The sequence below is a fragment of the Dicentrarchus labrax genome, unplaced genomic scaffold, assembly GCF_905237075.1.
Source record: "Dicentrarchus labrax unplaced genomic scaffold, dlabrax2021, whole genome shotgun sequence".
NCBI lineage: Eukaryota > Metazoa > Chordata > Actinopteri > Moronidae > Dicentrarchus > Dicentrarchus labrax.
In genome coordinates this window covers 3211814-3226066 of record NW_026136708.1, presented here as the reverse complement: position 1 = coordinate 3226066, position 14253 = coordinate 3211814, and the positions used below count along the sequence as shown (strand labels likewise).

The following is a 14253-nucleotide window of genomic DNA, read 5'->3' as shown; positions in this document are numbered from 1 at the left end:
CATGCATTATGATGGCAGCTTCCTGGTTGGACTGCGTTAACCATCATACCCAGCAACGCATAATTTCAGTTTAAATGAGTGAATTTCTCTCTGATGGGATCTGTGGGACTGAAAAATGAACAGCAGTAAAGTTGCTATCTTAATGCAAGTGGTCTGTTACATTAATAAACAGTTATCCATTGTTACAGAATCCAGTTCATTTGTATCAGCTCTGGGGTCCATTGAAGGCAAATTCCCCCCTATAAAACGTAATGAGGCAATTGTGTATCAGTGCATAAACAGCTCTCTCAAAGCAACAGGCAGCAATTGGAATTCCCTCTACATGTTATCTCATGGCGGCTTTCCTCGAGTACGCATAAAACATATTTTCCATTTCAGAATTCTATCAGCCCCGTTAAAATAAGTCTCACTGGGATGTAAAAGCTCCAGGAAACATCCTACAATTCCCCAAACCCACTCTGCTATTAATCACAGCCAGGTTCTGTGTTTTGGTGACATCGCACATCTTCATTTTACAGAGCTGTAAGAGAGAGAGAGAGCTGTCTGTGTTCGCAAATATTGATTGTACTAAAAGCATAGCAATAACACATGCAGTTTCTATTATAGGGTGGATTTTCTCTTCAGGGTTTAAATCAGTCAGCGCTGGGTGATAAATGGTTGTAATTTGAATTTTTTTAATTAAAATTTCATTTAGAAGTTTTATTGAAAATTATTGTTATTGTTATTGCTCATTTTTATGCACAGCAGTTGGAGCTGTAATTCACTTACCGAGCTGACTGTATTTAGGAACTTAGGATAAACCCCAGCCCTGATACCTTTAGAACCGCATAACTGACCTGGGTGAAAATATATTTGAATAACAATTCAAATATTTAATCATACTTTGTTTATCTTGTTGGGAACTTTAATATTTTGCACGACAAGATAAGTCAAATTGCTCCTTATCAAGATATCCTTTGCTAAGTCCTTCTCCCCTGACTTACTGTTACACCTGTGAGGCTTTCCATTTTAGCATAGCACAACTGAAGATCACAGTGATACCACTCAAAACTGATAGTGATTTCTGAAACAATACAGTTTGTGATTTGTCACAGAGGTTGACAATCGGCATCTCATTTCTAGATGGTGACCTTCGATTTTAACGGTTAAAATCATGGCCGTCGCTGGCAGATTAGCTAGCTAATTAACATGAACTCTGTGAGTTGATTTGTTGACCATAAAAAAGGGTTTTAAATAGGCACTAGAAAGCTACACGCCTGTGCTAAAGGACTAAAACTACATGTCGCTAGCAAGAGCTCAGCATCCTTACCAGTTGAAGACATGGAAATAATTAGCTCCATCTGAGAGCTAAGCACTTCATTTATGATTTGTTCTCGCTTTGAGGATGATGCTAACTTTAGCTACAGTGAACTCTGATATACTAGCATTCTGGCTCTCAAACAGTGGGGGTCGGTCTTGGACGGACCTAGCTTGTAGCCCCACAAAAAACATTCTTAGCCAATGATGTGCTACCTAGCTTTGCAAATATTTCTAGGTTACTTCCGACGATATTTAGCTAGTTAGCAATTATATCTTACGTTAGGGCAGATAAACACGATGTTTAATACATTCCTTACACTTTTGCTAAGCGCCCTGCTTCAAAATGTGGAATGAAATCCGAAGCTTGACAGGCCGGCCGTTTATGTTAGCTAAACTACGGCACAGTCGCTGCTCAGGGGAGGGAATTAGCAAACGGTCAATTCCCACAAACACATTCAACTACTATTTCGCCCACGTCTGCTGCATGATGGTGTCCCCCTAACTCATCATGCCATCTTTTTCCATGCTATTTTCTTCCCCATTTTCTTCCCATCATCTCCCCCGCCTACCTCGCTCCGTCCTTCCCTCCCCCTTCCCCCTGGGGTCTGGAACGGGTCAACTACCCGCGATGTGGTCTTTGCCCTCTGTGGTAGGTACTTCCATTCCCCAACGGACACTAAGGAGCTGCTCTACGACCCGGCGTCCGTGATGAATGGCGACACGCTCAAGTTCTGCCTGAAGGAGGCCTGGTGCAAGCTGTCCTTTTTTGTCCTCTCCTTCTTCTACTATCTCTACTGGTGAGCATGTGACAGGCGGTGTGGGGACATAATGGGATTACATGTAAAGAGATTACATTAATCTGATTACAACAGCTAGAGTTAAAAAGTACGAAACTGAACTGGAGCTACTTAAAAATATACATAGATGAGTTTTTGGAAGTATGTGGTGAAAATGTAAAATTAGGAAGTTGTGGAAATGAACACTCACATCATATGTTTGATTCCAACCATACTGCTATCACATGGTTATTTAACTTGGTTTGATTTCTCAGCTCTGATGAAGCAATGTGAGTGCAAATCACTGAATAAAGCAACCATTTCTCTGACAATCACATGCAAGTTCTATCGCGCACTGTAGATCTGTCAGGTTAGTTAGGTTCACTGTTAGGACCACTACTGCTAATGCATGTGATGTTGAGAGAATTTGATTCTTTACTTCATTGACAAGCACTACAAGAATGCTCATGAGGACAGCCGAAGGATAAAACTGCTACGCATTGGTTAACATTGATTGATTATTCTGTGTTATTACACATAAGAAGGTAATTGTAAATTATGGCATTGATGAAATTGCATTTAGTTTTTTGCCTGCTGTTACATGATAACAATGCACACTATATTCCTGTCCATGTCTAATAATGCTGTTATTAATCACTACGGATTCTTGTTCCATGTGTCATGTGGGTGCTGCAGTGTGTGGAACCTGGACATATCCCTCTAATAGGTCTTTTCAATGGAAACACTTAAAGGTACAATCCTTATATTTTTTTTACTTTTTATTCTATGGTAGTAAATTGAGACGGTTCAACATAATTCTTAAGAAATTTTGACACTAATGGTCTTCCATATAGCCACCATAGTGTTTCATAAATTCTCTTGATCTTGATCTGTATACATAAGGGCCACATTTGCTATTAATGTGCCATGAAAGACTGTTGTGGTTATATGGAGTTTAGATTTTTGTGGAGCCACGTTGGTTACAGATTGTAGTTTTTTGATGACCGAGCTCCAAGATAAATAAAGAGAGGATTTTTGACCAGATCGCGAAAAGGATTGCAACTTTAACATGGAGTTGTTCTTGTATGTGTGTGATAATGCTGTGATTAAACATTTAACACATGCTGGAAGATGTCTTTTCAGGTACTTTGGTAATAGTGATGTTAATATGTTTATCACAGCAATACCGCACAGGTAGAAAAGCAACATCATGAGCAATGTGGCGAGTCTTGTTCTTAGTCTATTACAAGATACTGTTTGTTTTTCTATATAAAAAAGTAGCATCTCTAGAGTAGCTACTCTTGAATCTGACAGTACATCCTATAACCAACATATCCCAGATAATGTGAATTAGAAAATTGCAATATACAAGACCTCAGTCCCCTGGCAAAAGCAACTTGTTCTTCAGCTACAGCTATTATGATACTGATATTATCATATATTATTACAAAGAAGATGTCAGCACATGAGCCCTGCATTTTGCAATTCAGTTTCATATGGATTGAAGTATAACATGCCGCTTCCTGTCCTGACTTTTCTCAAACCAGGGCACTCGGCACAGATTCCAAACTTGATTTTCTCTCTAAAGCAAACAACAAACTATGTTTGTTTTCCACTGACAGCAGCAATATCCTTTCAAATATCTGTTAGATATCAGAAGGACTATAGACAATGAGAATATAGTGTTCTCCCTCCTGGCATGGTGTAGATTCTAGGTGAAAAAAGAAAGAAAAAGAGCTAATGTTTTATGCTCATATCTCATCCATTTCCATACCAGTGCCTACATCAATCAGTAGATGAAGCCAGTATGTTGTAGGTTCAGTGGACAGGAAACCTTGGAGGTGAATTTAAAGGACCATACTGTTAGTTTTGAATATTTTAGTTCATTAACAACAAAAAATGTGTACTGTTCAACTTAAAGGTCCAGTGTGTAACATTTAGGAGGATCTATTGGCAGAAATGGAATATAATATTCTTAACTAAGTTTTCATTAGTGTATAATCACCTGAATATAGGAATAAGAATCATGGTTTCATTACATTTTGATCTACACAGAGAACCATATTTCTACAGTAGCCCAGAACGGAAAAAACAAAACATACTTGGAACACACACACAACACTTGGAAGGCTGAGCGGTATATTCCACTAAATCCTACACACTGGTCCTTTAAAGGCTTTGAGTGATTCAACAGTGATGTTGTATAGTGTTTATTTTATTATTAGTGTGAGACAAATGAAAAGTGTGTGTTTTGGTCCTGTTGTGGACGCTGGGTGTCTGTGGTTGCAAACCGAGCATTCAACTTACACCATCTTGCTTCTCCATATCACTCCATCCCGTCCTGCTCCAGCTCATGTTGGACTGATCTGCTGCTATAAAGACCCCTGGCAGCAGCAGCAGCAGCAGCAGCAGTGAGGTACTTCTCTACAAAGCAGGGTGATGGTCCCTTCACTTTCAATTCCACCAAGTTCAAGAGGGCGGGTTTCTTGAAATTCTTCTTAAAAGTTCAAACTTAAAACTGACACGATATTAACCATGGTGTTGTATCACATTTAATAATAATATTGGGTTTTTACTGAGTTTGGGTTTCCTGGACATTAATCTGTTAATTGGGCAAAGCCATTTAATCTTTATAACTTTAGAGTAAATTTCCTTATTTTTTGTGATTAAACCATTAACTATTGCAGTATGTTTAGTTTATATATTTAGTATATCTCCCACAAATAAAATTGTCAGCCATGTAGAAAGTATGAGATGATGTTGACAATATTTATTTGGATGGGAAACAAATGCAAACATTAATGGGTTAACATTAAACTCCACCGATTGTGCACATTACCATCTTTGTATGTGAGTACTATTGCATATGGGGAAAAACAGTTGTATAGTAAAAGACTTCTGTGGCTGCAGAGGTTGCTGTGTGAAGTCTTATGAACTGCCTCAAGTGATGTCATCTGACTAAAATTAAACAAATCTGATGGTGTGGAGAAATGAGCTCACCAGACCCCCTAGCATTACACGCCCAAATCTCCAACCCAACTAGGCAGAGTGCTCTTTTAATATTTCCCATTCGGTCCATTGGCACATTATAACAACTTTCTGGTTTAACTGCAACTGTTCACTTTTTGTTTCATTTCCAAATGAAGAGATTTAGATAACACGAATTAAGTGGGTGTTTGTTTACAGCCTGTGTGACTCACTGACCTGCTGAGAGGTTGCCATATAACCACATTCCAACAATTATGCTTGTGATTTTGATTATGATAACTAATAAAAACCTAAGACAATCAAACCCCAGGTTGTAGAAACTCTTTAAACAGTAACCTTTTAGTTGTCTGCTAAATTAGGTTCTTATAATCAGTGTGTATGACCCAACTGGGACGTTCCAATGACATGCAAGGGCTGAAATCCAGCCACTCATTTGAGAAGTGGACTCCTGTTTTGCAGACCGGGGTGATGGTGGGTATAAACAGTGAGTCAATATTAAATGGTTTTGGTGGATACAAACAGTAGGTGGGTGTATAGAACTGGTTGAACTGGAAGTGAAGCGGCCTGAAACCTGCTTCATGAGGCTTGTTTCTGTTTTCTTGCCCTGTGACACCGACCCTTTCTTTTTCACTGCTCCCCAAAACCAAACACAGTCCAGCACCACTCGCCTGCATCTGTGAGCTAAAGATCCTTCACAATAAATCTTACTGAACACACACACACACAAAACCCCACGTATGCACATAATGAAATTGTGCACGCCCTCGCTGACACACAGATGAACACACAGCTCCACCTGAGCGCTCACCTCCACACCTGGGTGACGGGTGATTTAAAATCCTTTTTGGTTGCTCAGTGGAGCTTATCTGGTGCAGATGATCCGGTGGAATTACTCTATAACTCTTGATTTCGTCCACCTGGGCACAGCAGGAGGACAGAAGCACAGGCTCAAAGGGCATCGAGCATCGGGCTAAATATATTTCTCATACGGTTTCACCTATTCAACACATTTTTCACAATTCCTCAAGAAAGAATTCTAAATAAATCAATAAGAATGTTGTTTCAGTATAAATACTAGCAGAGACCGTCCCTGCTGGTTTGCCCATGTCTTCCCTGCTGAGCTCTGTGCTGTCTCACCCTCCTCAGCTGTAGCTCCTCTGACACTGGATGATAACGAAGCCCTGTCTGACGAATGGACTTCCCCTCAGAATGTGACCTTTCACCTCTTTTCTTCCCGCTTTCTCCTCCTGCACCTGTCTCAGGGATGCTGTGTGAAATGTGATGCACTCCAGTAACAAATACTTTCCCCCTTGCAAGACATATACAGGTTTACTGCCTGTGCTCGGCTCTGTTTAACCCCTGTGGTTTAAAATACTTTCCCTTAGCATGTTGTTGTATGCTGCTACCTGCGTGCTATCCTGCTCTGCACTTACAGGTTGAACCTTTTTCTCGTTTTTTTGTTGTTCTCCCCATCTTCCCGGGCATGACAATCTAGCCTGTCTATTTGCTCACACAAAAACACACACGAGGTTAACCTCGGCTCATTAACTAGACAGATGTTGAAAGCTAATGGAACATGAAATAGGCGACATCTGTCACTAAAGGAGAGCGCTTGATATGAAATGTGTTTCACAGGCAGGGGATGGCCTCATAAAGCATGACTTAAATCCTTCATTTAGGGACTATAAAGATAAATGTCATGAAAATGTGATTATATCTAACATTATGTATTAGTGGTGAGCCACCTTGTCAGAAAATCCCTCTTTTATGAGTATCATGTTTTCAGTGGTAGAGCTACCGTAGCGGACTGTGGACCAATACGTGCTTGGGCAGACACAATGCATTTTTCAGTGAGGCAGTAGCAAATATGTTCCTTCATTGTTTTTGCTTGTATCACAATGTTCAATGAAGTGTATGTGTTTGCCAGTGGACTAGATTAGATTTGAAATGCATGCTGCTGTTGGCATTAAGATGTTGGCTACTAGAAACCAACATTATAAAAGTACCACAAGAAGTTAGCAAACTGAAGTAACCTTTTTTTGTGATGTAATGTTGTTAGGCCATCGCACTGGCTGATTAAAAGAACAAACACAGCCGGCAGCAGATTATATCAGCTGTAGTTAATTAACATTAATATGGCAAGAAATGTACACAAACACTGTCCAACAGCACTGTCCAATTGGGAGTGGGCTGTATGTTGTTGTAGTTCAGTTATGACCAATAGAGTGGTGGAACAGCAAAGATCAGTTTCAGAAGCTGGAATAATCCAGTTTAACTTTCATGCATTTATCAATAATTTCAGTTTATCAAGTCCATCAGGACTCAATAAGGACCTCCATCATTGGATCACCTATGAATGAGTCTGTCTGTCCACCACTTCGGTCCAGACTTAAAAACCTCAACAACTATTGGATGCCATGGAATTTTGTACAGACATGGTTTACATCATACTGACTTTGGTGGTTCTTTGACTTTTTTTTTTTTTTATCTAGCACAATCATCAGGTCAAAATTTGGATAGTAGTTTAATTATTACTAAGTATCTTCAACCCCAGTTGTACTTTGTATTTAGTGCTAATTAGCAAATGTTAGCATGCTAACATCTTACACTAAGATGGTGAACATGGTAAACCTTCTAAAACATCAACATGCTAGCATTATCATTCTAGTGACATTAGCATGCGTATGTAAAAATATCACCAATAGGTAGCACACTGTTCCTACCTGGAAACTACCTAAAGACGATCTAACATTTATATTTCACATGTTTTGGACAAATCTTTGTTGACTCTTTGTTAACAAAAATGTTCCATAAAAATACAAAATATTTATATTAATATGATAAATATTAACACGAAGCGCACAGTGTGCAGGGGATGTTGATACAGATAGTGTTCAGTGAAAATTACATAACAGGAAAGGGGAATTGGATTTGTCTTCCTGTGTGCATTTCACCTCACACATGCACATGCTGCAGCGCTCTCTAATTAGAGCTACGATAATTGGATGTTACCTCGCTGATGCACATTGCTCCTGTGTAATAAGGTGTCATGTGAAGAGCATGTGTTCAGCAATAATTCACCTTGCACTGGCTCCGCCGCTCACAGCACTTAATTGGACTCGGACACATTTATAATACAGCTCCCGTTCTAATGGCTGGTAATGCCTGAGAACAGCATCCAACCCATGCACAGTTCCTGTAGCTAATTGTCTGTGTATGAACATGGAAAATATTACATAAGGTTTTGAAAAGGAACTGTTATTATTATTATTATTATTATTATTATTATTTTCAATGAATATCTGCTACTGTAAAAAGTGAGAAATTGACCATATGCTTATGTGCAAGTGTGTTTTTCCCCTAAATCAAAGTAATGTGATAAGTAATTATGAATATTTGGCCAATTCAACAGCATTATTTTTTCCATAATCACGCAGCCTTAGGTGTCAGCACTCCTCTTTGCCGCAGGATCTCATATAACAAGTCATATTTAAGCATACATTATGTTTAGTTAATGTCTAATTAGGCTGGGGCTGTTATTTAAAGAGCTACAAGTCAATCTACTAATGACAAAGCCAGTTCTCAGAGGTTTTAATGGGAGGAGGTCGAGTCTCTGAGGAGGAAGCAGCCATTCACTCTCAATCTGTCTGTCTCTCCCCTCACATACGCTATACCCTCGCCTGTCTCTCTCTCTGCATCATATTTTCTCTACGTCGGTGGACACTCATGAGTCAACAGAGTGAACTTGCAGTCTTCCCACCAGCAGAGATTAACGGAGGTGTTAGGCGCTCGGAAAGGCCTCGGGGATGAACACAAACGTTTGGAAGCATTAGTTGCTGTCAGCGAGGTGCTGATCTGTTCTTGTCAAGTCACAGCTCAGCGAGACAAGTGTTGAATCCCCAATCTGTGATTTCAGCTGTTGCTGTTTCATGCAATTTTTTATTAATCTCTCTTTTTTTTCAGGTAAACATCACACATCACTGTGTCTTTGATCAAAACAAAAAAACAACAACTTTGAAAAAGAAAATTGGTGAAATCACTTTGTCACTTTGCAGCGATGTTGTGTTTTACAGCTTGTTTTCGTACACACTCATTGCATTACATGATGCTCATCAGCTTCTGCTTCTTTTTTTGCCATCAGTGGCAACTTTTCTACAGCTGCAGTCTTTTCAGAAACAAATAAAACAGCAGAAACATGCCAGGAAGGATTCTTTTTTTTACACTTTTAGGCCATGGTAAAAACCTAAAAGTGGAAAATTTAGACATGTAATGTAGAAACACAGCGTTATTGGACACAGTGAAAAGGCATTATTGTAACAGTTTCACATGTTCATTATTTGGACAGCTCGGTATTTAAGGATGGTTTGTCACAATGCTCATTATGTTTTTATATTTTTTAAATTTAGCTATTCTAATCCCGGTCATTTTGTGCACCTTTCACTAGCTGTAGGTCAGGGTTGCTATTGCAATTATTGTTGAAGCACATTCAAGAAAAACCTTATTAACTTAGAAAAGTAATACAAGTCAACAGTAATAACAACTTTCTCCTTTCCTGTACTTTGATGTACAGTTCTAGCCTCAGCTTTGTTAAAAAGATGAAATTTTGAAGATGGTTAAAAAATAGTTAATGCTAGCTAATGTTGTTAAACGCTTGCTAGTCTACATTAATCGTTACCTAGCTAATTAGCTAACATTAGCTATCAGATGTAACTACCTAGCTAACAATAAATGCAGATTATTTAGCTAGTTAGCTAGTGCTTTGTTAACATTGGCTAGATTAAGGTGCGACTATATGTCGCTTTTATCTTTAAACCATTCAAAATGTGGTTGTCTTTCCACCATAGACGAGCCTCGCACATAGCATATCTAAGGAAAGGGAAAGCTTCTGACCAAAGCTTGTTCAACGGGCGGGACTTAGGAAGGGTCAATTTTATATTTGAAACTACAAAGAAGGATTCTCTTAAACCACTGTGTGTGACTATAGTAGCAGATAATAAGCCTGAAAATATTAGTAGTTCATATAAATAAAATATAGTATTCGGACTGAATGAGATTTCATTTGTTTTAAACAGACAGTGAGTGGACTGGAACAGTACAGACGTCCACAGACATCAAGATGAAGGAGCAGTCTGTGCCTCAGTTGGAATCTTTCATATCTTTTTGTGGACTTTTTATGCAATCTAAACTGGCTCTAGACTCATGGCTGTGTTCACACGTACTCTTTTATTGCACAACAAAGCATCGTGGAAGGTTTTATGTGAGTGAGAAAGCTGCTGATTTTAGCTAAAGTGTTCCTGTGATTAACATCTGATCCCACCGCTTGCTACAGACACAATGCAGTATTTAACAACTCGTTTATTGCAGTATTCAGTTTCTGCATTTCTTTTCCGTTAATACTTGTAGTGAAAAACACAGGCAACTGTATCTCCTTTTATTGATTGGTTTGAAGAAATAAAAGCAGTTTCTATCAGCCATTACTTTTCCAGAAAGCTGAACATTTCTTAACTTTGGGAGCTGACTCTCTGCTCTGACAAAAAGCTTTAAAATGAGCACCCTAAGGCCATGTCCTGTTTTTTGCTCTGTAAAATATAGGCTTTAGCAGCTTATGTTGCTTCTCTGTCAAGATATAGTGGTCAGTAAAACTGAACAGTGGCCACTGTCACTAAAAGTGCGATTATAGAAAAATGCAAAATGCTAAAATATGGTGTAACAAGGCGCTCGGACCAAACACAACAGATGCATTATAAAATATTATTCAGGAAGCCAGATTTGACTTTTAGATCTATGAGTTTGAGAGCGTATCAGATGCCAAACCAGTGCACAGTAGTTTACACAGTAGAGAGACAGGATTTCACAACTGTGGAAAGCTATCACAACAGCTGCCATCTTTCACGCCATGCTCATGTTGGTTGGCTCTAAGGCAAAGCTTCAGCTCTGTGTGAAATGAAGCCGTCTGATTCATTTGAATGAGGCCAGTCCAGCGATGCAGTTGGGGTGCAAATGCAAAGCAGTACGGCAAAAAAAGTTAAGCCAGGCTCAACCTTTGCTGCAACACAGCACAACGCCACCTGGCAGGGATGAACGCCATGTTTCTACATGCTCTGGGAATGAGTGATCAAATGTGATGAGGTTCAACAAGTGTCTGGGACACTTGGAATCTCAGCAAGTCCATTGTCTGTGATCTGTCTGCTGAGAACAGCCTCGTGGATGCCTGAGCCTGTCTGAATGCCCGCTCAGAGTATCACAATTAGGGAAGAGTCAGCAAAGAGCAATATCAATCTCATATTTGCTTACATTAGCTAACATTAGCCACCATAAGCTGCTGGTCACACCAGAGCGAGTAAGGCTGTAAAACCCCTGAGTGTCGGTCAAATTGAGCAAGGGCGAGTTTTATTGCTTATGAGATCAGCTTTTCACTTGCACTGTTATTTATTTTGTCAGAAGGTACATAACCTTGCTTTAACCCAGCTTTATTACTGCTGTAATGCTACCAATCACAGTACAGTACGTGTGAACACAGCATTAATCTGAATAATGCAGATTATGACAAAAGCTTCAAAGGGACATCACATAGAAAAGTTGCTGTCAGCAGCTAAAATAAATAAGTCCACTTCTGAGTTTTCACCTTTCAAGTTATCACAAACAGACTCCCCATTAAATCTGCAAGCAGCTGAGACATTGAGATGAATCAGCAGAAAAACTAACTATGGATCAATTAAATGTTTGAACACACACACACACACACACACACACACACACAGTGCTCGAATGCTTCATCTGAATGCTTCAAACAGGCCATTAGACCACTTGAATCGTTATGTAATTCTCACTCTGTCACCTCCTGCCTGCCTGTCCAATTACGCAGGCGTTGACTCACTTCCTGTTTCCTGTTTCTTCTTCTTATGTTTCAGTATGATCTACTCCTTGGTTACCTCATAACAACTGATGTATCAGCGACACTGGAGAGAAACAAAAAAAAACCTCTGGATACACAGACTGCCGATGTCTCGGCCTAGAATTGAAAGACAGGAAATATAAGAGTAAAGAAGAGAAAGAAAAACACTTTCTTTTTGCTGTAAAGCCAAACAATGGACCGGACGGAGGTCGAAGCTTCTTTTCTGCTTCGTCCCCTCGAGAAGGACGGGCATGTTTTATGCTCGACTGTATATAAAAACTGAAAACTCCTGTTTACAGTTTGACTGGTCATAGAGAGACCCGAGTTAATCACTGCCTGGCCAACGTTTGTACCACACTGTCACACACACACAAACACACACACACACACACACACACACACACATTCACAGCCTCCTCTGGAGCGATACCGTACTTACTGTACAGTAGCAGCGCCGGTAGCCCAGAGGACGAAGAGCACAGTAGCGTTTGCACAGTTTGTCTCAGGCACAGCATGGTGAAGCACTGTCCAGCCCAGCACAGCTCACCGACCCTCAGTCATTCCCTCTCGTCACCTCGCCGACCGTAGCTTCACTGGCGAGCCCAAAACGTGGGACAGGTGGACGAGCGGGTGGACGGATCACACTGTACAGAAAAGAGAAAGCTCTGAAACACCAGAGCAGCCAGTTTCCCGATATCCCTGAAACCCCCCCGGACGGCACATACAGTCCATGGCCTGTGGGATTTTCTTTCTAACATTACGTGAATGGCTTTTGTGACGTGTGCATTTTGGTGTATTCTTTAACAAAAGGCATTTCTAATTGAATTATGATCTACCGCAAAAGGTATTCTATACAGCAAATGCCTTCTTAGTGTTGTCCTAGTGTCGTTCTATTGTGGGAAACTTTTCTAAAACTCAGACTAAAAACTGACACCTGTCCAAGCTTTTATAGTAGAGGAGCACACATTCTTTGCACAGATAGGTCTTGCACAATATTCGCAATATTTGGCTATATATTAGAGATCATACATGATAGTCTAGCCACACAGGTGAAGGTCTTCCAACATGTAAAGAACTATCCAGCCCTGTTTAAAGATGGGGCGACAATGTGAATCTTTTCTAGCTCGATTTACACCACGGACCAAAATGTTGTCTTTTAAATTGATTTATTTATGTCTCTTTGTCGGATACTGATGGCTTGCCTCCATGCTCTATCTTAAAAAGACATATTATTTTCCAGTGTAACCACACCATGTTAAGAGTGAGTAGTGAGTAAAGAAGCCGTGAAAGGTGCCACGCATTAATCTGTCTTTCTCTCTGAGTTGACTCAGAGCAACTGGAGCAGAGGGTATTGCTGTAAAATGATTCCCAGAGAGAAACTTGCACCCTCATATACAGGTCAGAGGTCAAAAGTCAGGCTCAGCTACTGCAGTTGGAAGGAATTCAGTGTCTTGCTCATAGAAACTTTAGCAGGGCAGGTGCATCTTCCATGTGTAGCACAGTTTTCTAACCACCGGGCCACTCTCTAGATCTTCACCATCATCCTCACACGATGAGCTCACTTCGTAAGCCGCGTCTCAAGGAGCAAATAGGAATGCCCAATTCTTGTTGTTTTCTCTTATTCTAATTCAAGCATTTTCTATCCTTACTGTGTATGTGACCGACCAAGTTGAATTTAGATATTGTTTATGAAATAAAGTATTTTAAAATCAAAGATTTGGTGTTTATATTTATAAATATACACTTTACCCTCATCATACTTTGTCATATATGTCTTGTTATAATGTTTCTTGTGCAGGAAACGCATAATCATCAAAATAACAGAACAGGAGTTCACCTGGTGCCAATCGAGGGAGCGTGGCTATGTTCCCACAGGCCTATGTTCCTACATTTCTAAATTTTTTTCCAAAATTAGGCCCTATGTTCCCACATTTCCTTTTTCATAAATTTGTATCAGATTTTATCCCCCTTTCTCCCCCTAACCCTAACCACATAGGGCTATGGGAACATAGGGCCTAATTTTAAGAAAAAGCTTAGAAATGTGGGAACATAGGGCTGTGGGAACATAGGGCTGACCCCCAATCGCTCTAAGCAGGTGGGTGCACATGCACAACGCCTGGTAACACTTAATGCCCATTTGCACTACACTCCTTGACTGTAGCACAAATCAAAGCTGCACCATGAAAGTAGAGCCTCTTGTCAGATGATTACTGTCATTAAAATCAAAACTACAAAATATGTGTTGCAAATAAAGGTGCAAGTTTCCCTTAAACATCAAGAAAAAAGACCTCTTTC

General features: G+C 39.9%; 1 protein-coding gene across 1 annotated transcript in view; it reads left to right on the top strand.

Annotated features, from left to right (window-relative positions):
* cnih3 (cornichon family AMPA receptor auxiliary protein 3) overlaps positions 1-13672 on the top strand; it is a 78983-nt gene extending 65311 nt beyond the window's left edge. The window contains 2 exon segments of the mRNA XM_051408558.1: positions 1953-2096; positions 11975-13672. Of these exon segments, the coding sequence (XP_051264518.1) occupies positions 1953-2096; positions 11975-12002 (172 nt within the window). The 3' untranslated portion in view covers positions 12003-13672.
* The last annotated feature ends 581 nt before the right edge of the window (positions 13673-14253 follow it).